General features: G+C 41.4%; 1 protein-coding gene across 5 annotated transcripts in view; it reads left to right on the plus strand.

Annotated features, from left to right (window-relative positions):
* Window positions 1-459: 459 nt before the first annotated feature.
* Window positions 460-25,701, plus strand: part of EEA1 (early endosome antigen 1) — a 77,687-nt gene continuing 52,445 nt past the window's right edge. For 3 of the 5 annotated variants that reach the window (XM_055807499.1, XM_055807500.1, XM_055807504.1), the window contains exons 1-4: window positions 460-623; window positions 9,006-9,098; window positions 12,036-12,158; window positions 23,164-23,291. In XM_055807499.1, coding sequence (XP_055663474.1) covers window positions 600-623; window positions 9,006-9,098; window positions 12,036-12,158; window positions 23,164-23,291 — 368 coding nt within the window. In that variant the 5' untranslated portion in view covers window positions 460-599. The remainder of the gene's footprint in view (window positions 624-9,005; window positions 9,099-12,035; window positions 12,159-23,163; window positions 23,292-25,701) is intronic. The other 2 variants (XM_055807502.1, XM_055807503.1) reach the window with 1 other exon arrangement.

Consider the following 25,701-nt stretch of genomic DNA (forward strand, 5'->3'; position numbering starts at 1 on the left):
GGCATCCCCTGAAGGGAGAAGGGCCGCGCTGCCGGGGCCCGGGGATCCCGCCCGGCCTCCTCCCGGCCAGCGGGCTGCGCGGGCGCTGAGGGCCGGGGGGCAGGCACCGCCGCCCTCCTCCGCCCCCGCGCCGGCCCTCAGGAGCCGGGACGTCCGTCTCCCGGGCGGCAAAGACGGCAGGCGAGAACCGGGGGCGCGCCCGGAGCGGCGGCGGTGGGCCCGGCGCGGCGTGAGGAGCCCGGGGCAAGCCCCCGCGGGGGAGATCGGGGCGCAGACCCCGCGCCGCCACGGTCCCGAGCAGCAACCCCCGCCGGCCTGGCGGCCTCCGCCCGGGCTCCCGCCCGCCTCTCCTCTCCGTGCTTCCTTCTCCCGGCTCCCCGCGGCCGGGCGCCGGGTCCGTCCCCGCCGGGTGCGTCCCTCCCCGGGGCGGGGCGGTGCGGTGCGGTGCGGCGGCTGCCCCGCCTCCCCGGCCGCGGCGGCTGTCACGGGGCGAGCGGGCCGCGCCGGGCTCCTGCGGGGCGGGGGCGGCGCTACGCGGCGCCCGTGGCTTCCCCCTCGGCCTGGCCGCGGCTGCCCGGCGGTCCCCGGGCTCCGCCACCATGTTCAGGCGGATTCTGCAGCGGGTAAGGCAGCGAGACCCGCCCCGGCGGCGGCGGCGAGGGTGGCGTGCCCTGCCGTGGCGTGGCGGGGAGGTGCCGCTTCCTGGTGCCGGCCGGGCTCGGGGCCGGGCTCCCCGCGGCGGGGCCGGAGCCGCCGGCCCGGCCCGCCCTGCGGCGCAGGGGACGGGGTAGGCCGGTGGCGGCCGCTGAGGCCGTGGGCTTGTCCGCCGCCGCCCCCTCGGCCGCCGCGGGGACCGGCCCTCGCCTCGACGGGGCGGGCCGGGCCCGCAGTCCCGCGCCGCGGCCCGGCTGGGGGCGTCGTCGTCTCCCGGGCTGGACGGCGGCGCCGGCGCCGGGTGGGCTCCCGCGGCCGGGCGCTGGGGCCTGTCGGTGGGGCGAGGGGCGGCCCTGCCCCGGCGTGGCTCCTTCACTCAGCGCGGCGGCGGCTCCGCCCGCCGCCTTCGCTCGCCGTGCAGGCGGCCCGCGCCGAGGGGAGGGTCAAGGGAAGCCCAGCCTGGGGAGAGCCGCCGCGGGGAGCTGGTGCGCCGTCCCTGGGGGCCAGCAGGCTAGCTGTCTCCCGTAGTTTAAGAACCGGCTTTTCCGGCAGCTCTGCCTGGTTTGAGAAGCCAAGTTGTGACACCCGTTGACGAAACCCTTCTCGCCATCCAGAATCCTCGCCTGTCTCCGCGGCGGCGTTAGCAGCTCGGGTGGCGGCTGCCAGGGCGGTGCTGGCGGAGGGCAGGTGCCGGCGTGGCTCGGCAGCCCCTGGTCGCAGGGTGCACCGCGAAGGGCCGAGTCAGGGCGGCGGGCAGGCAGCGCGCCGGAGCCCGCACCGCGGGCGAGCGGTCTCGGCGGCACACGGGTGCAGCGGGAGCCAGCTGTCCTCGGTGTTTGATCTGGTGTTTCTCCCAAAGCGTGTACTGTCTGCAGCAGAACACCTCAGCGGAAAGGGTGTTTTGTTGGAAATGCTGGCATGCTCTCCTTACCTGCCCCGCAAGGAAGCGTTGCTACAGGAATAAGAGCAGAGGTGAAGAAGGCGATGGTGTACGTACCGCCAACTTTTCCAGCCTCAAATTGTTCTTCAGTCATAGACCCTGAGCAGGTGAAGATCGCTCTTGGTCTATTTGGAGCTTCGTGTTTACAGGGAAGAATTTCCTTCCTGAAGTTTGATGGGAAGCCCTGCTAATAGGCAGGGAAACTTAGTGCGGACCTAATTAAATATTGGCAGCATTTAACTGGGTGTTTATTGATTCTCAGACATAACAGGCCATCAAGGAAAGTTTCTGTGATGAAGATCTTGATATGGTGCCAAAGGAAATTTACCCCGAAGTATAAGTTTAGCTGAACCCTTCCTGTAAAAATCTGTCACTGCAGTTTTCATGTGTTAGAAACGGCCATCTTCTCTGAAAAGTTTAAACAAGTAACTATTCCCCAGTGGCTCCCGAAAATTACAGGATTACAGCTGAGCTAACTGCCCACAAAGGTGAAATAGACTTCCTGCCCAAAAAATAAATGCAGAAATGCCAAGATTTTTATAGGTGCTGATCTCTTAGTTGCTGCAAATAACTATGCTGTTAAAAATACACCTCTTATTAAAAGGACTTTTATAAAAGTAGTGATTGCATGCACAACCTCATACGTACCTTTTTGACTTACAATATGTAGTTGGCAAAGCATGAAAAAGACTTCTGATGTACTTTGGTGTTAAAAGTGGGCCTTAGCTTGCTGTCAAATTTGTTTGTAAAGAACATAAGTATTAAAATCTTTTGCATCTCTGAGGCAGTAATTTGAGGGCCAAGGAGCCTCCTTTTCAGCTTGTTCTTGTGCATCATTAATACAGCTGTCAAAAAAACCCTCAAGTCACTGACACATGGTTTCTTGTATATGTATTTGGTTTATTATTTGATTATAGGTGATGCCATCCTTTCTAGCTAGGTGCGTAGGCATTACTGATGATATGAGTTATGAATGCATATAAAAATTTTTCCTTATTACATTTCTTTTTTTTTTTTTTCCCTCAGCTAGCCATCAAGCTGCAAAGGGGAAAGACAAAGATACTGTTTATATATTTAGTCACTTATTTGAAATACAGGCTCCTGACGTTTTAAAACATCAGATTTTTTTTTTATACTTATGTTCCTTGATCACCTTTTTATTTCTTCCACAGTTGTGATTCCAGTTTTTGAAACTATCTTCATTGTGACTTTGAGTGGCATAGTTTCAAAATAGAAGGTACTATACATGTGTTACTACTGAACATTGCTTATTGAATTTTTGAAGTTAGTATCTCCATGCTGTCTTCAACCAGGTCCTCATTTTAGGCACTTTCCCTGCAAGCTGTTTCTAAATTTTAGGTGTGTTTTCAATGTGATATCTCAGGGATCCGTCTGTTCTGTATATTTTGTATGTTTGCACCATAAAATCATCCGCTTTCATTCATTCTTGCCACTTCTCAATTTCATGCAATGTTTGTCATGCTGATCTAAAAGAAGGTAGTCTTTCCCAGAAGACATCTATGTGGAATGTCCGAAATGCAACTTTCTTGCTTAGCTATTTTGATTTTTGTCAGTGTATTTATTTTTTAAGGAGTTGTCTTGTCTTTATTGTGTTCAACTCTAAAGGCCCCTTGTGGCCATTGTGTCCCCTCTCTGTTGTTCATCTACTAGTGGAGCAAGGGCTGTTGCCTCTGGGCTGTTAAAGCAGAGCTCACTTCTTAAATTTGCAAGATATTAAAATTTGGAAAACAAGAAAAACCCCACTTTTTCTAAGGAGGAGGCATTTATTTTCAGCTGGTGGAAACTGATCACTTTGACCTGAGTCGTCTTCTCATTGCTCATGTTTTGTAATAAAGGAGTCATCTGTTGGGCCAGTGTGACTACTGTTTACATTAGATTTTGATTTCATTCTTCATATTTAACTGGCTGTCTACAGCTGTTAGTGATTGTGCTGTGTTTGGGTGGTAAGATCCTATTGCTCTGTTTCTAACAGTGCTTTGAGTTCTTGGTCTTGAGATCTTGGGGTCTAGGTGGAGAAGAGGGCTTTGAAGGCATTTCTGTAGCTTGGATAGTACAGTCACCTCTTCTCTTATTCCAGGCTCAGTAGCAGAGATATTTACCTGTCTGTAATGCATTGCATCTCGTGCCTTACTGTAATTTTCTTCTTATGTTTATAATTGCAGGGCTTGCTAGATAGTGTATTTACTTGGATGGATGCTGAACTGCAGCTATGCTTGTGCTTTCCCTGTGGGGTTGAAGGGAACAATGTGTGCCTTTTCCTGGGCACAAGGTCCACTTGTGTGGAACCAGTGGTGCGATGGGTGGGAAAGGTTTTATGCCTTACAGAGTCAGGAGTCAGTTAATTTTACAGAGTCATAAAGTAGCATCGCACTTTTTAGAAGTAAACATTACTGTTCTGTATGGCACTGTACTCTGTTTCTGGCACTGAGAGTTATGTGATAACAAGGGCTTTGGCCTTCTCATCTTGCATCTTGTTTGTTGCTATGTTTGGACAACAGAACTCTTCTGTAGTATTTAAATTTGTGCTGGGAGGACTGTGTAAGTCCGTATCTGTTCAGACTTTCTCAAGTCTTAATGTATTTTTTCAAAAGTTTATTCTGAATTTAAAACTGCTGAAAAGACTATCATAACTGAATGGAGTGTAGCTATAGACAGATAAATGACTATGCAAAAATGACACAGTAGCAATCCATATTTACACTCCATCATTCTAATGCATTAGCTCAACTCATTCATTATATAATTTTCTATTCCTTTTCAGAAAACAAGCTGCAATCGTTGTCGTCCTTTTTGTTGTTAATGATGTTTCTTTATATTAGCTTGCAGTTTTGAGAAAACACAGAAGAACAACATTATGAAGTTTAGAATACTACTATGATTCTAGTGCTATTAGTAGAAACATATGCTTCTCTGCAAAGTAAACAAATGTAGCTTGGACAACTAGGAAAGAAACACACTGGGTGACAGAATAATTTTGCATCAGTCTTTCAACTCCAGGTATAACTTTAAGGGTCAAATACTAATTTTGTAAAAATACATGTACAGAAGTTTGTGTGAAAATCTACTTTTCCTATGGGATTCATAAATCATTTTGATCCCCTATATAGTCCAACTGAAAACAAAGAACATAATTCTGAGTCTTTCTTTAGTTCACAAAGTCTGAGTTGTTCAATGTGTTGTGATTTTTTTTTTTTTTTTTTTTTTTTTTTAATGGAATGTGATATAGCAGTGGTCTGGGAGCCTAGCATAAACATGTGTTTTGCCTATTTGATCATCTAATGATCAATTAAAAAAAATATTCCCACTCCCCTATTCTGTGTTTGGCTGGTGAAGGATGTTTAAATTATATTACAGCTTTGAAAGATAAGTTAATTGCATTTATGGTCTCTCTTTCCATAACATCCTTCCAAATCTATATTAAATTTTTCTTGCTAGTCTGTATTACTTTGCAAACGGATGCTATGTGGTGTTCCTCCTGATCTTGAAAGTTACTTACTGGCCTCTTTCCTTTGCACCCTTCTTCCCCGTGCATGCTACTCACCAGAAAATGCTGCCTATTTGTACTAAGCTTTCTAAATCTAGTTTGGAGTTATGCTCTCTATTTTAAGGAGAGCGCATTAGCTTTTGAAAGTTTAAAATAATTTTACCAGGTACTGTATAATAATTTCTGTCTTATATATTGTGTGTAATAAGACATGCCATGTGGTGCCTTTTAGTGTGATTATAATGTCTAAAGTGTTTCATAAAGCAAATACTTTAATCAACCAAGTATTAATAACACTATACTTTTAGTATAAGAACTTTAATCCTGGAGGTTTTAACTATCTCCAATTTGTAGTGCTAGAACTAGTAGAATTTAATAGACAAAACTTATTGCAAAATGCAGTCAACTTTGGGGTGAAATGTAATGGGTGATTAACTGCACAGTGGCATTGTATACAAAGAAAATATTGCATTAATTGTCACAGAAGATTCTTGATTTTGGGATGAAGTGATTCCTTATATAAGCTGAAAGCATATGCTCAGGTATTGCAGAAGTGGAGGCATATGCTGCCTGTCTAAAGAGACAGTTGGATCTTCTCTTACTGCCATTGCCCAGACTATCAAGTTTTGTTAAGGTCCTCCCTCTGCTCTTGTGTTCTTCTGTCCAAGGCTACGTGAAGGCACATTCTTCAGTTTTTGGGGCTGGAGTAGAATGAAAGGCTTCCATTTCTTGTAAAGCATTAGTCAAGAAGCGCACATCCATTAATGCTGACACTCTCTCCATTTCAGAATGTCCCATTTCTACTTGTGGATGTAGACGCTGGGACAGATGGAGGTCCAAGTTCTCAGGCTCTCTAGAACAGAGCAGCTGCCATAGCTAACTGCCATACAAAAGCCTTTTTATCATGTTTAGATTTTTAAAGGCTTTTTAAAAATTCCCATTGAAAATTTGATTCTTGTATCATGAAAGTTCAGCTCCTTTATGGAAGAAAGCTTTGAGACCTGACCTCTTCATCTTATGTGTATGTACATCTTCTTTGGATTCTTTGTTCTTGCACAGAATGGGTTCACAAGTGAGCCTTACCTCTGGGTTGCGTGATTGTGGTTTATGGATTGCATGGAAAGGAACTTCTGATCTGTATAAACTAAAGGAAACTGTTTATAATGGTAGATGCAATATTCTAACTTACCTGTCTTACTGAGAAACTTGGCTACACCTTACCAGTTGTTTTAGATGTTATTCCTCTGACTGTCAATGCACACAATCCACGTCTTTATCAATGGAGTAAGTAATCTTGGGTTTCGCAGCTCTCCTGTAGGATGTGTGTTTCCACCAGACAGTGCTTCAGAGATCAGAAAACAATTTGGGTGGGAAGGGAGCTCAGAAGCTCTCTAGTCTGAGCTCCTGCTGTGAGCAGGACCAGCTCGGAGGTCAGGATCAGGCTGCTCAGGCTTGGGCTCACGCTGAAAAAGTTTCTCCTTACATCCAGTTGGGAGCCTCTCTTATTTCAGGTTTTGTGTGTTGTCCTCCCACTGTGTGCTGCTGGGAGCAGCCTGGCTTCCCCTGTTTGATGATCTCCTTATAGGTGGTGGTGGGGCTGCTGTTAGGCCCTCCCAGAGCTGTGTCTGCTGCAGGCTGAGCCAGCCCTCTTCCCTCAGCCTCTCCCCGCAAGGCAGGTGCTCCAGTCCCAGCTGCCTTGGTAGCCTTTTGCTGAACTCACTGTGGTTTATTGATGTCCTCCCTGGACTGGGAGAGCCAAAACTGGATGCAGTACCTCAGTGTGGTCCAACAGATGCTGGGCAGTGGGGGATGGCCACTTCCCTTGGTCAGTTGGCTGAGCTTCTGTTGATACAACCCAGGGTGCTGGTGGCCCTCTCCACTGCCGGGGCATGCTGTGGGCTCCTATTTGGCTTGATGTCTGACATGAGCTCCAGGTCCTTTTCAGCAGAGAGGCCTATGCTGCTGCCAGGGGTTTTTTCTTCCTGGGCACAAGGCTCTGCATTTGTCCCTGTTGAATTCTGTGAGGTTCCTGTTGGTCCATTCCTCCGGCCCATCTAGGGCCCTCTGAATGGCAGCCCTGCACTTCAGTATATCAACTGGCCTTCCCATGTGAAAACTTCTAGAGCTTGCACCTGTGGTCCATGCTGCAATGTGCCTTGTTTACTGTCTGTATCAGTGACCTGGAGGAGAAGTACTAATGCTTTCACTTTGATAGGCTTTGCGTGTGCATCATGATCTTTGCTTACAACACTTTTTGCCTCTTCTGTTAGTAACTTGGAGAGCTTGCATCACCTTGCCTATTGTTGTTGTATAATGTACTAGTAGGATAATACTATATTGTGGTCTTATTTTCTTTAGAAACATAAGCCAGCTACAAGAAAAAAGATACGGGAGTAGGAAAACCAGGATATGTTGATCACTTAACTGATGACCCCAGAGAAGGCTGGAATGAGGAGAGATGGTTGTCTTCTCTTACTGTCACTAGCCCCGACACTCCCCTTCCCCTTGGCCAGTCTAAAGAACCTTTCTAAACTTGAACTGTATCTTACTGGGAATGAAGTCCTTAATCAGTAAACGTGACCTTTTTATTACAGTATTTAAAATTTGATTAGTAATAAAAGGCTGTTACCTTTATGAAAGTGGGAAATAGAGCATTCTTTACAAAACAAAGCAGGAAAATGTAGTTAATTTTCAAAGTATGGAGAAGCATGCGTGCTGTAGGTATCTTATAAAAGGTTATATAGCTGATTTCTGGAAAAAAAAGAGGCTATATTTGAGTAAGAAAATTGTAAATCAAATAAGATATTGGAGACACTGAAATCTGGAAACTAAAACCATTTATCTGTTGTCTCTTCCCTCTATATATTTAAAATTCTGTATCTTTAGTCCCCCTATATTAAATCAGAAAATTCTTTATAACATTACAAGTATTTCCAAGTGAGCTACAATATAGCAGTACCATTACTTCATCCCATTTGCAATTGTCATCATGGAATTGGTTAATGAACTTTTATTTTTTTGTTGAAACTAGGATTGCCTATCAGTATTAAGACAATTACTTTACTGGCATTTGCTTTGAGAATGCTAACTCTTCTGCCATTGGTCAAGCGGTGGTGTTCTGGAAATGAGTAAGAAGTTAGATTTAAATTGAAGTTATAGTTAAATGAGGATTATAAGGCAGTGATCCATCTATCCAGGTTTTGAATCATGTAGTATTTCAAATTTATTTGCTTGTTGTCTCTAAATTTATGGTTTCAAATCAATACTTTTGTTTTGGTTTTCAACATATTCATAGCAATTTATTTTTATAGGTTGTCTTACTGATTAACATGTTTTAACTTTACCACAGGCTTTATTCTTATTTTTTTTCCAAATCAAGGTAGTGTACCTGCTTGCATGCTTGTTGTATTAGTAGGTTCCTCAGTCTTTAGTTTTCTGCCTTTCAAATATTTAAAGGCTTGTTCAGAATCTAGACATGTTATCAAGGAAGAAGTATGATACTAGTTTACTAATTCTGAAACTGTTTAGATTGTGATTTATAGTGTTTTTCTATTGGATGTAGAGACCTAATTTAACATCAGAGTGAGTGATGTAAGGGCAGAATTTAGCCTAATTCTTTGTTTTATGTTGAGCATTCATGAAAAGAAATGGTTTGAAATCCTGGCATTTGCTTCTGGTGTCTGTTTGTTGTTTGATGCATGGAGAGTCTTGGATAAAAGCTTTTGTTGAAGTGTTGCACTGCAAAATTAATAATTGCTTGTCAGCTTTTTCACTTCATTCTTCTTGTGGAGGGAATATATTTCTGTATTCCAGCAAGTAGAAGAGAGGCCTCTGCATAGGATACATACTGTACTTTATTAAATACAGTCTACAGACACTTATTTTTGTGTCCCTGCTCTATTTCAGACTCCAGGTAGAGGTGGGTCTCAGAGCTCGGATTCGGATTCATCTGCCACACCAGGAAATGCTGTGGACTTGAACAATGAAGGCTCCTCCGAGGTACTGTGCACCATACGTGGGACTGGAGTCTTAAACCTTGGGTGCTTTTTTTCTGATCCATGAAGTAGTTGGGAGTAACTTTTGATGCTCTACCTAAAAAACAGCTATACTAAATAAATACTCAGAAATGTAATCTTCTAAGAATTTGTTGTTATTTCAGTGAAAAAAGGAAAGCTGTGCCATATTTATATGTAACTGTTAATTAGGTTTAACTATCTAAATGGTCACAAGCAATCCTTCCTGTAATTCTAGAGAAGAATTGTTAAAATTAAAAGCAGTGAGACATAAGCTTAAGACTCCTCGTTAATAACTTGTGTGTGAGAGTTCTGAAAAACAAGGCTTAACATTTTATCACACTTGTACTCCTGTTTTACCTTGCTTCTGCTAAGCTGTAATGTATACTGGAAAACTCCTCCTTGTGTTTTTTGTTTGGTGTTGGTGTATAAATCTACCACTTGTAAATCCTATCCGTTGTATATGCTGTATGCCATACTTAATCAGCGGAATAAGTTGTTATTCTTGGTTCTATCCCATATTACAATGTCTTCAGATATACAGTATTGTCAAATATTAACTCTGAAAAATGCAAACTGACTTCACTGGCTGTTGAAGCTAGTTTGTGCTAATGTAGCCTGATTACCTGGCTTTAAAATGTTTCAAGCTTAGCATGCAAATGCAGTGCAAGGTTAATTACTCCTATTACAGCATTAAAGGGAGCAAAGTGCCCTTTCTTACATGCAGTAAAGTGTACAATGATTCAAATACTCCTGTGTCTGCTATGATAAGAGATAAGAGAAACTTTCACTGTGCTGTCTAAAATCCTAATTGCCTTCCATCTGTGCAACTGCTTATTTCTTATTTCTTGAAGCCTTATTACAGCCCATATAATCAGACATTCCTTAATATTTTGCTGCGTTACATGTCACGCATTTGTGAGTCTGAATCTGTTTTGTATGCATATTTACACCATCCCTGAAGCAAATAAATATTCGTAAATTGCAGGCTAAAATCTCGTAATTTTTGTAGCTGATTAAGGCATAAAAATGTAAATGAGATAATTGCTTGTTTCCAAAATTTGCCTAAAATTGCACAATTCTTTTAACATAACTGCAGTATCACTGACTGTACAGCTGGTGGGTGTTACGAGGTACCTCAATACTAAAGTGGTAGTAATTTCTTAACATAGGAGGAGCTTTCAAAATGGTGGTGTGCCTGTACTATCGCACCGTTGGCTTTTCTTGCTGCTGAGTTGAAACTGGGTCAGACCAAAGGCTGCAGTATCTCTTTTGGTTGATACTGGATAACATGAAATAGTATCTTTCAGTTGTCACTAATTCCACCATCTCTTGCATTAGTTACAAGAGGGGTCTTCTCCTTAGCATATAATTTCATAATCTGTTTGAAACTGAGCTCTGAAGCTGGTGATGGGTTTTTACTCTCCTGAAATTCATGTTACTGCACAAAACTTGAGCCTTTCTGTTGGTTGTCTTCTTCCTGTGCAGGTGGCCCGAGGTGTTGTCTCTGAGAGCTTCTCTCCAGGAGCACCATAGCCAGACTCTACAGAATGTTTGCTCTCTCTTTTGTCGTTATGTTCTCACCTTGTTCTCCAGTATTACATAGTCAGAAATCCACTTGATTTGTTTTTACTCCAGTTTCTTGGCTACATTTTCTAATTTATTTTGCTGCCAGATCCAAATGGAGGATAATTAATAAATCTGTGTAGATTCTCATGTTTCCTACCCCCTCAAGCCTAGTTGAAATAAATCCTCATTTTTGAGAATTTTGGTATGGAACCAAAGGAGTGGAGAAGTCTGAATTCAAACTGTTCTGTGCTCAAGGAGAGGTGAAAATCTATTTTAGTCCCATCTGTGGCCACGTCAGCATGTCACATCACACATAGACCTGTAACCAAGCCTAGATACATCTTTTATTCACTGTGACAATGAAACATTTGAGCCTATCCTACCTTTGTAGCTTAGGTCCCAGTGCAACTCTGTCTGCAGTACAGGGTTGCTAAATACTCCATGCTTGCAGGGAGTCCACCAGTGTGCTCATGCTTTCATTAGTGTAATGTGGCTGCATTAGCTAGACAGGTTTGCCCCCGATAACCTTTTTTTGGAAAAGGCCTTAACCTTTCCATGCATGCATGGAGGGTTGTGTGCAGTCAGTTCTGCCTGCCTTTATAGTGCTCTGCCACAGAGCTGCAGGCATCCTCCAGCTAGCAGCGTGGACAGAGGCCCAGAGCACTTTAGCCTCCACCCTGCTTTTTCTAGGTGTTTAAGGATGCAGCAAGTGTCCTGAAAATATAAAGCTGCTGTTCTACAAAACAGAAAGATTTTAACTTTCGGCTTTGGTAAATCTCTGGTGAGCATGCTGAGTTTGTTGTTATTTTATTGTTTTTTGTTTTTTTTTTTTTTATTAAGGTGCATATTTTTCCCTGACTCTGCATGCCAGCCGGGTTTGCAGCTGTGCTGGTGCCTAAACCTCATCTGCTGCTGGAGACTTGCTTATTAATTTACAGGGGTATTTCTGCAATCTCACTGCACTACCCTTGTCTCTGTCTGAAACATCTGAACACCCTAATAAGAAACTGCATGATGGATCTGACATGATGCTTTGTAGTGGTCCGTTCACAATTTGTTATGCAACGTATTTTCTGTCACATAAAGGGGTTACCAAGAGCGTCTGGAAAACACATAATGGTATGCAACATGGTGCTAGCTTTTAAAACATAGATTTGTTTATGTTCTTACTAAGTGTTCCTTCTTGCCTTCTCCATGGTATTCATATGTGGTTTGCAAAAACTGTTTCCCAAAGGAAAACAGACTTTGCTTTTTGTGATTGTAGAGAACTTTCAGCGTAAGAGTTTAAACAGCGTTTGATTCCAAATCTGCCTTTTTGTCTGTTGGTTTCTTAAAAAAAATATACGTTTCACAGGGCTTCATCTGTCCGCTATGTATGAAAGTGTGTGTAACTCCCACTGATCTGTCTGAGCATTACCAGAATGAGCACACTGGGACAGAAGGAAGACAGGAGCTTCGTGACCTTCCAGCTGTTACTGTGGGTCTTGTTTATTTTGTTTCAATAGCTTTGGTAATGGACTGCATTAAATGAACATCGATCTTTTCTTGTGGCTTGGGTGTTAGTTTTTTAAATTGTTTCTTTTGATTTCTTACTGAAACATAATTTGATCTCTTATGCATGATTCCAAAGTATACATTCAGTAGAAGAATTAATCTGTGTGTAGCTTTCTATTTTGCAGTTGTCTATCACATGAAACATTTGTGGTATTGGGAAACTGGCAGTCACTGTATTATTTTTGAGCAGCTTTTGCTTGATTTTCTTGCATATAAGACTTTAACACTATTTGATTCACTTCACATCAGACTCAATATAGTGATAAATGTAGTATCGAATATGGTACGTCCTTTGTGAAAAGAAATGTTTTGAGCTCTTATTAGCTGACTATTTTTACAGTAGATTTCTAGTGGGAGATAGGTATATTGGGTAAAAGATGGAACAGAGGACCGGAATATAAAAAATTTAGAAGCTTCTCAAGTGTGTTCAAAAGCCTAACATATTGCAACAACATTATAAAAATAATTGTAAACCCAGGGGTTTTTGTATAGAGTTTTATTGGAATTTTCTTATGCCTCCAACAAAACGCAAAGGCTCTTTCACTTAATACACGTTATAAATAGTAGTGCATTTCTAAATTCTTCCAGTTGTGAGTGAAACTGCACAATTAAAACAGTGTGCAGCTTTACACTTCTCAGTTTACAGAATCTAAATTCTTCAAAGTAACAGCCTTCAGCTGCACAAGGCTATCTGAATTTTTTCTGGTGTGAACCTTTAGGGAGTAGATTTGATCTGGGGGCCAGGCAGCTCATCATGCACTAAGCGGGTTTGGATGGAGGTGAAGTTTTACATGCTTTCTGCCAATGTTACTTTTCTTGAGTTTTGGAATAGAAGTATTTATTCTAGGCTATGTGAGTGATGTGATTTTATTGTGTTGCTGTATGCATTTGGGAAGTAGTGGTTTTTTTCCTTTCTGACACTGGATGTGTATTTACACTATTTTTGAAGGGAAAACTTCAAATTGTGGGATGTTATTCCCAAAGGTGATGAAAGCCATCAATACACTGGTTATCCTAGAGTTACTTGAGATCTGTTTTCAAGGGTAAAGTGTCACTTGTTAAAGTGAGCAGGACTTATGGTAAAACTGGCCTGTGCTGCTCTCCTGGAGTGCTAGGGGACCTGAGAGCCAGGACAACTGGGGACTGGCTTGTAATTAACTCCTACCTCCTGTTGAAGCAGAATGCTCTGTTCATGGTCAAGTCAGCTTTTTATTTTCTGTGTTGTCTGGTCACAATGCAAGTGCCATGCTTGAATAAGCTGTGATGCACTAATGACAGACTGTGGCATTCCTGATGTGACGGTACCAGTAGACTCTGGGATGTGAGCCATCAGAGGTAGCTTGGTTACCTGAAGGAAGTTACTCTCTTATTTACGTTGGGTTGTGTTTAACATTGTTTCTTGGAGTTGACTGCAGCTTGTTGTCCGCTTTTGAGTTTTTGTTTTTCTACCATCAGTTACTTACCAGTACTTTTTACAGGTCAGTAGCTGATTACAACTTTTTAACTTGTTAAAACTTGTGTATTTAGTGTAACACATGATATGCCAGTTCAGTTGTTTCTAGCTGTTGCTGTTTCATGTAGCTAAAACTATGTTTCTTGGTGCAGTGATTCAATAAATATCCGGAAGAGGTGAGAGACAAAGATTGCCGATATATATATTTGTGGGTTATTGTTTTTTTTCCCTCAGTTCGATCTTTTATTATATCAGCATGCATAGGTGCATTGAAAAAGTGGGAAATCTGTTAATTGCTATCATCAATACTAGTATGTAAAGGTTAAAATACTGAACTACTGAGAAGCTGATGGTTTGCATTTGTTGATGGAAAATGATAGTCTGCATTTGCAACAAGCGCATTGTGATCCTGAAATATCAACACAACAGGTTGTCACCTTTTATTTCATCTTTGCCATTCCTGGGACAGCATTATAAGAATAATATAATGTGATCTATGTCATCTTATGTAGCAGACGTATGAAACATTGCCGAATTTGGCTTACTTAAACTGGTGTTTGGTTTTCTATTGCTTGTGGATACTACTGTGAAAAGTTCAAAAATGTTTTGTTGGAAACAATGCTGAAGAAGCTTCTGAGTTCTTTTTTTTTGGCCCAGTGCATTCTCCTAAATGAGGAGATAGGACGTGTTTCAAGGCTGGTGTTTGGTCACACTTTGTGAGACTGGAAAGGTTGTCACTTGGTTGACAAAAGCATTTGTCAACCTTAGCGAACAAAGTTATAGGCAAAATTAAAAGCAATCTGTCTTCCACTGATGCACCCTGCCTGCCGATAAAGACTTTAGTAAGTTAGGTCATTTGCCTGTCTGTTCTCCTTGCCCTTCCCTTCTCTCTTTCCTCCAAGCAGTGAGAATTGGTCTTGTTCTTCAGTCATGGGCGTCCACACCTGCAGTTTTCAAAGGTGTCTGATGTCCTGTTGTGGGAAAGGATCATCCCCATATACCTACAGCCTTATCTATGGTCTTCCTCTTAAACAGCTCTCTGTGCAGCCCTCTTTTTGCAAACTAGGGATTGCACCATATGAAACCCTGTGAAAATGACAGTGAAATAATTCTCCCCTGCCCCCCAAGCACTGCCTTTAAAAGACAACGGCTGCAGGAACAGCCATGAAAATGTTGGCAAGTGTCCCTGCCCATATATAGCCAACTCAGCCAAACAAATGCCATATGGAAGTCACACACATTGCCACATTCCCAAACAGGGACATTGTTCCCCAACTTTCATGTATACAGTGGTGTCACTAACAAAAGCTGTGTGGCTTCTTCTGTTTTGTTTTCTTTTTCCTAAAGGAATGATACATTTCTAAAGCATGTCCAGCATTTCCTGACTGTCTGTCGAACATTCAGGACATCTAAACAGTGAGTCAGAGAGGCTTAGTTGCAGAATTCCCATCCTGGTTTCTCCTGAGGCATCCAAAAACCCCACTGTATGGTACTCCTGCAGTGTTTAGAATATAGTGGCTGTTAGTATCTATTGTCTTATTATCTACAACTAGGCTAAATCTAAGGCAATTTTTTAGCAGTTCTTCTGGGTAGTCTTCATAACTTTTCAGATGTTTAGAAAATATGTATTTCTTAGGTAATACAAGCAAGATGTGAACCTGATGTCTTCTAAATAGGCTTTTCACAGCAGGATTGCCTAGAGTGTAAATTGCATACTAGTTGTGCAAAAATGTAGGGTTTTTTAATCTTTGTTTGAAAAGACCTTGTTCTTTACGGTGGTTTTTTTTTTCCTATTTGTCTCTTACTATAGATGCAATTGATTGGATCTTGTGTTTTTATGGATGCCCTTGGAACGTTGTGGACTTGTTTTACACAGAACATCATGTCAGTGCTTTAATGCTGATACTCTCTTCGGCTGCTCTTTCAATTGCCTCTCAAATTAGATTGTGGCAGCTGTTTTCACTTCAGTGGTACTTGCCTGCTATGCGCGGGAACAAAAATCGTTGGTTGAGCTACATAAGTACATTAATTTGCTGCAAAATCTGAACAAAACTAAGAGAATGAAGAATTAGAGATGCTGGTTTGATTTGACTTGGCCATGTGATGCGACTTTAAGGAATAGAGAATCCACCAGATTAGAATCTCTAATATGTGACAAAATTGTAGTTTTGTAGGTTGTGACGGAATCGTAGACTTACTCATCAGTAGTAATAAAACAAGAAGATAACTGAACTAGAAATTATGTTGGTTCTATTCTTCTCAGGAAGAATCCAGCTGCTTTTCTGGGAAGTCATCAAGTCTGCAGTCTGGTATAAAATAAACTGTAGCAAGTCATGTTTTTTGTTTTTGTTCAGGAAGGTAAATACTTATAAAATTAAAGAGGACTACAGGTCTTAATTATAGAAAACACTACCTTTTACCTACTTTTCTAATGATTAAATAGAGATGTTATCTGAGGAAGCCACTGTCGTCTTACTGTTCATGTAAACACAGAGGAAAGGGCTTTTTCTGGTGAAAGGCATGGAAAAGTCATCTATATTTTCCTTTTAACAATATATAAAGAGTGACCTAATTTATTTATTCTTTAACTTAAAATACCCCATGAATATTTTTTATCAGAATGTAAGACTTCTGAAATAAATTATGAAACGTGGTCTTCCCCTTGATGTCTAGGCAGACAGTTTAATCTGCCTCTGAGAACTTTGTAAGGGTTCAGTTAATTACTTCAGTATGTATTTGGGAAATAACACCTGGGAACTACTTGATACATCATTCAGTTCTGAAACAATAAGTTGCTGTCCTTCGTCCCTAAGTATATACAATTCCTAATCTGTCATTAAAATGTTGCAGCCTTTAAATCATTGTATAACTGGAAAATATCTGAGTTTTACCTTAGATTTACTGTATAACTGCTGGAGAATCTTGTATCAGGGAAGGTTGTGGAGGTTCACCTGCAGTGGAAAAATGTGAGCAGTGAATTTAGAATTTTCCCAAATATTTGTGACACACAAAAGCTGAAATTGTATGTCAGAAATCCAGAAAAGCATTTATTCCTCTCGGCACATAAATGTGCCATACAAATCCTGAATTTACTTTCAGGTTTTAAACATGCTGGACTTCATTCACAGCATACAGATTATTGTACCTACAGTTGTGAAAGAGTTGCTAATCTAAGTCTGGATTCTGAGACATGGACAAACCTAGGTCATGGCTGGAAGGTGTTAAAGCTCTTCTGGGCTTGAATCACAGCTATTGCTTTTTGTTCATGCAGCTTACTGGAAACAGGCTGTAGGCTTGAGTGGTGGCCCAGTGTTTCTGGAAGGTCAGAGGCGAAGCCCAGAAATTCAAATTTATTTAAACTTAAAGCCTGATCATGTGAAGCCAAGCATGTTAAAATGCATACTGGATTGTGCTAAGCTGTCCTATAGCATGTATATGGTAGAATAGTCACTAATCTTTTCTGTATGGTAAAAGTATCAGCTAAACTGAAATTCTGTGGGGTTTGGTTTTTTGTTGTTGTTGTTTGTTTGTTTTTCACCACAGTACTTAAATATTTTCCAGAGAGAGTGCTTGTGGAATAAAACTGACTTCAGTGGAAAACAGCAAAGTTTAAGCTTGACTCATAATTGCTGGCATAAAAATTCAAGATGTTGCAGAAGCTCTGTATTAGCAAATAGAGCTATGTGTGCACTATGTGTGCTATATGGCTCCCTATTACATGCAGCTGTAGATCAGCAGCAAGCATAGCAGCCTAAAGGGGACCCCTTGTGCAGTTCTATGCAGTATAAAAATGGGATTGGAGAATAGACTACACAGTCACCACATACTTCAAGAAAATGCTAAGGAAGCTGTGTAGCTATGGCTGTGACTTTCAAAGTTAAATAGAGTACCTTATTTCTTGGACTCCAACTATATGAGCAAATCTGAATTCCATTGTGTAAAAACTGTTTGCCTATGGGACTGTCCTTCAAGAAGTGTCATCATCTTTCTGCCAGATAACTCCAGTTTTACTTTGTGAAAAAGGAGGTTTGAATAAAGCAAGCTGTACTTGCACTCATTAGTTACTTAAGACGAGATTTTATATTAGCTCTACAAAGACCATTTCATTAAAGCTCTGGGGGAAACAAGGCCAGTTGGCAGATGAAGACAGATTTAATGCATGTGTATGTAGGTGTCTCAGGCTCTGGTTATCAACGATGGAGCCCAGAGAGCTGTTATGCTGATCCTACATATGGTATACATATTTGTTAGTTAGCTGACTAGTTTCTTGCTCCATTAACTGTGTTGAATAGCCCTGCATTGGTAGTGACTGGGGAGTAGACACTGACATGTAAATGTTTGGTTGTTTTTTAAACCACAAGTGGGAGCCTTCAGCCTCTTGAGAGAATATTTTTGAAAATCTTCGATTGTCTTTGGTAGTGAGTAAGGAAAGTACTGGTTTTCAAAACATCACACTACACAACTTCATTAGATCAGGTTTGTGCAGAATGGTGAGGAAAAAACATTGCAAGTAAGACAATATTCTGGGAAAGCTGAAATTTGAAAAAACATATTTTTACACCCTGCCCTACCCCTTCCAGTCCTACAAGAGTAATATAAGGAGAAGCCAGAGACACAATCCATTCAGTCCTATACATTAATTTTTCTGTTATGTAAACTGTTTCTGAATCAGTTTTAAAATAGTCTGAGGATTAGGAGGGCTCTATGGTAGCCTGCAGTTGGTCTGGTTGTGCACTGTGCACCTGTGGATCTGTGCCCCAGCTCTCCCTAAGCAGTGTGTTTTGATGTGGGAGACCAAAGTTCTTCCAACAGTTAATAGCCCTGTAAATTATATTGGTACAATAAAAACAAATATGGTAGTTCTTGGAGTGAGAGTTTCTTTCCAGTGTTGCTTTTGGCATCCTGGCATATTTCCCAAAGAATGTTATATTAATGATTTGTATGAATATTTATGTTACCTGAAAGGAATCATTTACCTTCCATGCCTTTCAGGAAAGGGAGTACTGAGAAACTTAGTTTTATCAGGCCTGAAATTAAATCTTAACTATTAGAGGGGGGAAATAGCTGCAGACATTCTTCTACAGGCTTATTCATCAGTCTGCCTTGGGAAAGTCAAGTAAAGAAGCCTTCGGTGCTTCCACGGAGTCCAAGAACTTTGGTGAAATTTGGCATTATAACTTAAGGTGAGGCAAGACGCTTCCCTGGAAAACCTCTATGTAGCAATTTCTGTTCTTCTCTGAGTGAAACTGGTGTGTTTTGATGAGTCTTTTGTACTGAGGAAGGCCTGTCCCATGGCAAACAGTGTGGTGCTGTGGAGGCACTTGGGGCTAGGCATGGCTCGCAGGTGTCCACCTGAAAGAGAAATGTTTCCCTTGGGATCAAAAAACGTGGATTTGAAGTTTAGCATTTCTGTCATTCTCATTGGAATGCCTTGACTGCTGGGCCAAGGGCTATTTTGAGCTATAAATTGTGTGCAGACTCCAAGTGGGTTGTTTGTGTGTGTATATGGGCTTTTGGTTGGGACTCTTTCTTTTTTACTGTTCCTGCTCTGTCTGTCTTCAGAAATTCTGTGGTGATCTTAAGAAGTCCTTCCTGATAAAAACTTGTGCATATGGTGGTTGTGGTTTTCTTTTTGTTTTCCGTTAACTGATGGGCATGTGCAGAAAGCTTTGGACTCAATAAATTGTCATTTCCTGGTGAAAAGATTTTCTGTTTATAAAAACAAAACTCAACTAATAATCATTTAACATCTATGCTCTTTTCTCCCTGTGTAAAGAAAAGAAGGAGCCCAACTAGAAACATCAGTTAGGGCATTGCGATTTACAGTGCAGTGATGCAGGGGCTACAAATTATGTCTTTGCTTTTATTAAATGAAGAAGGTGAAATGCCTTTCACTTCTCTGTGGCTGTGCTTTATGCAAAGTAATTTCTAAATCCATTTTAAAGGAAACCTACTAAGTGTCTCTTGGCAAATACAACCTTTTGAAAAGCATAGCTGTGCATGTTTTATAAGGTAGCTTCCTTCTTCAGCTACAAGACCATTGCTGTCATACTTGCTTCTTCTGTAAAGGGGTCTGTCAGTTAAGGGAGCCAAGTTCAGGCTTACTGGAAAGGACACCTCAGCTCCCCCAGGTCGTGGTGACAAGTGTTACCTCTTATGGTTGTAACTGCAGTCTCCTCTTTATCCAGGGCAGGCATAGTCCCAATATAGGAATATCTTGCACTTGATTTTGAATCTTGCACTTTGAATTCCTGTGAACTAAAAAAAATGCGTACAATATTTAAGCATCTCAGACCATCAGGTTTCTTCCCCTCTTCTCACACACTTGCCTTTAGATTAATAAAATACACTTTTGCATATATTTTCAAAATTAATCTCAAGATGTTGCTGAGAGATAGTTTTATGGCTATTTTTTTTTTTTTTAAAGAGAGAAAGCAAGAGACTCGCCAACCCAAGTCCCTGAACAAGATTGTCAGCTGGGGCTAATAGTTGCAGGCCCAGGAAACCTTTGAACTCCTGTCCGTTACTGTCTGGTGCCCAGGAAGATCCTGGTGACTCCGATTTTCTTACTCTAAAGAGACCTGAATTAACGCTGCCGACAGAAGAGTTGACATCTGAGTATTACCAGCCTGCGAAACACAGCTGGGTGCTGGCTTCATGCAGTTTAAGGCTGATGTACGAGCGGTTGGTGCCTGCAGCTGTAGGAGTTGGTGTTCCTGCCCACCCCAGCTCAGCACAGGAAGGATGGCGAGGATGCCCCGTTGCAGAAGGGTGACATCTTACTCTGTTAGAGCTTGTACATCAGATGTGTAGAAAACGCTGCGTTAGAGTAAGGGCATGTGTGAGAGCTGTAATCCAGTGCTGACTCCAACACCAGGTCCCCAAAAAGTGAAGCTGGTTGTGGTCATGGCAGTGCTGGTGGAGAGACTGGGGCTCATGGGTGATACGCTCTTTATCCCTGCCTGTGTGAGAGGAAGGGGGTGGCTACTGCAGAGAGGAGGTTTTGTCCATGCTTCTTCCCTCCTCTGCCAGCGATGGCACACCTGTGTCCCCGGAGCTCCTGTCCTCCTGTGGGCTCTCAGCTGCAGCATGTTCCCTCAGCTTGGCAGCTCTGCTCTGCCTCTGGCCCCTTGTCCTTGCAGCCACTGCCTTCAGATCTGCCTGCTGGGGAAATTGTGGGCTGGCTTTACCTTATAATTGAGACAAATGAATGATTGCTGTTCCTCTGGGCTAGTTGCAAATATAATCTATTATTTCCTCTTTTCCAGGGCTCCTCTTTCCACAGAGTAAAACCCAGTTACAAAAAAACCAAACCCATGAAAAACCAAACACAGAAAAAGATTTTGCTGTTTAAATGGAAAGAAATAAAGAGCAAAAGCAAGGAGAGGCGAGAGCAATTTTCTACATTCATTCTTTCTAGATGCACTTAGTGGTGCTATAAGGAACATTTGCTTTTCTCTGTTAACAGCAGACGTTCCTGTCACAGGGAAACTAATCACAACACTGAGAACCTCTTGGTAGCATGTCATCCCAAAAGGATGCTGTTTCACTGTCATTGTATGAGACTGACTGCTGTCATCTACTTGGAAGAAAAATATCTCTTGCTATTTGATCCCTCCTCTGGTTCACTGCCATTGCTGTTTGCCAGGGGAACCTTCCTCTGGCTCTTTTACTTAGAGTGACTGTTATTGCCATCATATAATTACATGCTAATTGTGTGAGATTAGCATTGCTGGGAACCTAGTAGTTTAAACAAATTTTCTGTAGCAGTTTTGGCACATATACATATATATGTGCATTAACATGGTTTAATTTGGAGTAAAAGTGGTGATCAATTCTGGAGATAAATAAATGGTTGTTAAGTGTAAATGCCCGTTGTCTGCTTTGGAAGGAGTATATTGTTTTGTTTGATCTAGTTGTGCCAAAATCAATCTTCAATATGATAGGTGATGGGTCTGATAAGCAACTCTATTTAGAAATTGATTTCTGAAACACTAGAAAAATAATAGCAGTTATAAAGTCCCTGTCCAGTGCTCTGGAGATCCGGCCATGTTTGAGTAGCTGAATATGATGGTTCTCCCAGGTTGAATCCATGTGAGTGTTTGGTTGTTGAATTCTTAGTGACTGTCAAACAAAATACTGTGAATGTCAAGTTAGAAGATGAGTGCTGTTGTGGTTATCAACATACACATTCAGGATGTTCACTTTTTGCTAATATTTAAAGTTCTGTGCCTTGCCTATTAACATGCAAATGCAAAATTAAAAGCAGTAAAGGAGTGTCGGAACTCTTCATATGTCCTTCAGGAATCGTATGGGAGTGTATGTTAGGTGAAGTGTGATAATCTCACAGTAGTACTTTCATCTTGCATACTGGAGAGCCTTGGTTTAGTGTTGGAATGTGCAGCGATTCATACTGGCATAAGGAGCTGAAGGTGACACAGAAATATGCAAAAGTGTATTTGAAATGTATTTAAGGAACAGAGGGTCTTAATCTCACACGAGGCTCTCTTTGCACAGCTTGGAATTACAGGAAGCCTTTAATGTGAGACTAAATTGTTTCCTCTCACCTATCTCTGTTTTGCCATTGTGGTGTGTATGGGCTGTAGTGTAAATGGGAATTGGGCTCAGAGTTGGCATGATAGCCAAATAAGTGAAGAACCAGTATGAAGCCCAGCACTTAAAAAGAGGTGTAATAGGTTGCTAGATAAAATGAGGTGGATGGTACTTCTTATAAATGGCACTTTGTACACCACATGAATGTTTAGAGGTACATCATATTTATTGTTTTCGTTTGTCTGTGGGCCAATGGGTAGAACGAGGGCATTGCTCTGCTGAATTTTCATTCTGGTAAGCTTGCAGGAAATATACTGGAATACAAATGGATGTATTGGGTGGATGGCTGTAGAGATCTGAATTTCTTGAGGTAGTATTTCTCTGAATTGTATCTACTAATTAATTATATGCAAGGTAAAAAGTAGTTCTTAATCTTTTGGCCCGTATTAAAATCAGTAGCCTAAATGTGGTGGTAATAAGTGTATGAATAGCTGTGCTTTAGAGTGGATTTTTGTAACTCCTTCTTTAAGACCAAACAGCAAACCCGTCTCTTCTTTGGGAGAAGAATCTGATTTTATGGAAAGTTGTATAGGAAATTCTTTTCTTGAGGGGGGAAAGAAATTGCAGAGCAGTCTTTCTGAAATGACTTCTTATTTTTCTAAATAAAGGTTTTGTTACTAGTATGTAATGCTGTTGGGAAAAAAAACACTGAAAAGTGAATTATTACTTTTGTAGGCATTTTCTAACTTTTTAATTGCCAAAACTGTTACCAGAGCATGGAAAAATGAGTATGAGTCTTAACTTGCCACCTTTTAGATGCACAAACAAAACTTAAAATTCTGTGTAAAAATAAGATGAAAAATATTTCTTGTTTCTTACCTCTTTTTTTGTGTTTTGTTTTTCTTTTCCTTTTTTATAATAGGGTTTTATTTGTCCCCTCTGTATGAAGTCTCATGGATCAGCTGAGGAGCTGTTTAAGCACTATGAAGCGGTTCATAATTCTGGCATTGATTCAACTCATGGAGGGGAAGGTCATCTGTCACCGGAAAGGTGAAACAGTGCTCATTTGTGCATTTGCTTTTGTGTCAGTGTTGAGCTGCTTCTGATTACATTGAAGGATGTATTAATTTGAACACTTAATTATGTAGTCAAGTATTTAAATGTTCATGCCCCGTTTCCAGCTACAATTAAAAAGCAGCTTGAAACTTCCATTGGCTGATATTGATCTGACAATAAATGAAAATCAGATACACATGTTTATATTATTAATTCAGTCACCTGTTTCTCATGCAGCTGACAATGCAATATTATAGACTGGAATGATTTTTAGGAGTGTGGCAAAAAAAATAAAATTTCCTCCTAATTTCTGGCGTAGAACTGAAAGTTCACCTTTTGAGTATGGTGGAGGACAGCCCTGAAGACAGACAGGAAACCTGATTTTGCCCCTGGGTAGTTAGAGTACTTACCAGGCAATTACAATGTCAGTATTTGCCTAAATAGGTTCCCATATTACCTAGTTATTTGCAAATCTTGTAAGTTTCTGTCTGTGTCGCTAGTTCTCCTTCTGTGTTACAGAAACTCCATGCTGATCTTCAGAAATCTCTGTTTTATTTAACTGTTAGTCAAAACTGTGGTGTTTGATTTGTTTGCTAGAAAGCATATTGGGTTGTTTTATTTTTGAGACCAATGGTATGTAGCAGGAGCTGATTGTATGAAACTTTCTCTAGAAGAGTTTAACTGAGTAGTCTGCCTGTGTTGGTTTGGGAAGCTTTTTTCTTAGGGGTAAAATTTACACAGGTTTCCTTTTGCTTCTTGCTAGATCTTTTTCTGTTCAGTGTTTATTTTGGACTGTTGTAAATGACAGTCCATGCTGCTGTTCTGTCACATTTACCCCAAAGTCCCTTTGTTTGTGCACACCAGTGTCAGCGAGCAGCTGCCTGTGGCCTCATTCAGCAAGCGGGGGTACGCACTGTGCGACCCCGCAGCTGGCTACCTGCTAACTGAGCTGGCTTCTGCCGATGCGGGGAAGTAAACGGTTCAAGTGTTTTGTCACTAGTAGAAATGGGACCCAAAATGATGAATAACTACACTGAAATAAATATGTATATTTATGTAACTAACTCAAGAGAAAAGGTGGCTCTTCAGTGAGAAGAGTGTGGAAGGTAACACGTTTCAGTTGTTACTGTATTTTGCTGGTGTTGTGCAGAGCTGGCGAGCCGGCATCAGCAGAGGTCTTGTCCTCACAACAGACGGGACCTTCCTTGTGGATAGCTGCCTTCTCTCCCAGCTGCTGCAACAAAAGAAATCAAAATTAGGGCTTTATATAGGAGAAAGTGGTAGGGTACTAGTGGAGTTATATTGGGTTTCCTATGTGCACATTTATTCAAGAATGAGTTATTTCTTCTCTGTCTGATTTAAGCCTTTTCAGAGTGATATAGCTTCGACCTGAAATAATACTTTTAGTATAATAATAGCATTCACGTAGGGGAATTATTGGTCATAAATATATTTTTTATACATTTTATGAAATATTTATTTTTATGCCTGCAATTTTCCAATGTCAACCAGATGTTGGCTGGTGAATTTTTTTTTTCCTGGCTCTTGACAGTTTAAGGACAAGTGGCTTTGTTTTCTCTCATATAATTGAAAAAGTGGACAAGGTCAGGGAGTGTGGATGGAGTGAAAGGAGTCTGGTGAGAGCTGTTGTGTAACACATGAGCTATTTCTTCCTGTTAATGTGGCATTCTTTAATGTTTCTCAGTTGCGTGCTTGCTTGAGAAAACTCTCATTCAGCATAAACGTGTTTTTCCAAGACTTGAAATACCATATTAAATATTGCAGCCTGCATCTAGGAGTGAAGCTTACATGTAATTCATGGGACCAAGACTGGGAGGTGAAATTCCTTATTTAGTCAATAGAGAAAGCTAGGTACTATGAATTACCTTGTGTTCTCTTCCTCCCACCCCTGCAATAAACTACCATGGTTAAGTGCCAAGAGTTAATCATGTAACCCTCTCCAGTTGTGATTCAGCAAGGCTATTGGTGTTCAGTGCTAGGATGGAGGCACTGGCATTCCAGGTGGGGAACGACATGGAGCATAAGGAAAAGGTAAAAAGGGTTTGCCAGATGGTGAGGCTTAGATGTGCTGAGAGGAGGAAGGAATTGTAACAGCTGTAGCAGAAAGGGAGATGTGGTGAGGATTTGGATGGCAGTAAGAAAAACAAAATTACAATGTCTACAGTTACCTCTTAGGCTTTTTTTTCTCCATTTGTTTTCCACTGGTCAGTTAAACTGTATGTAGGTTTCATCTTAAAACTGCCAAGCAAAACTGTGTTGGGAATATTGAAGCAACTATTGTAGAAGGGTCCTTACACTACAAACTCTTTCCTCCTCCCCTTCTCTTTCCCTTCTACTACAACCTATTTTTATACAGCTTCAAAACCTTTTATCTGCTACAAAG

The sequence above is a fragment of the Falco peregrinus genome, chromosome 6, assembly GCF_023634155.1.
Source record: "Falco peregrinus isolate bFalPer1 chromosome 6, bFalPer1.pri, whole genome shotgun sequence".
NCBI classification, from domain to species: domain Eukaryota; kingdom Metazoa; phylum Chordata; class Aves; order Falconiformes; family Falconidae; genus Falco; species Falco peregrinus.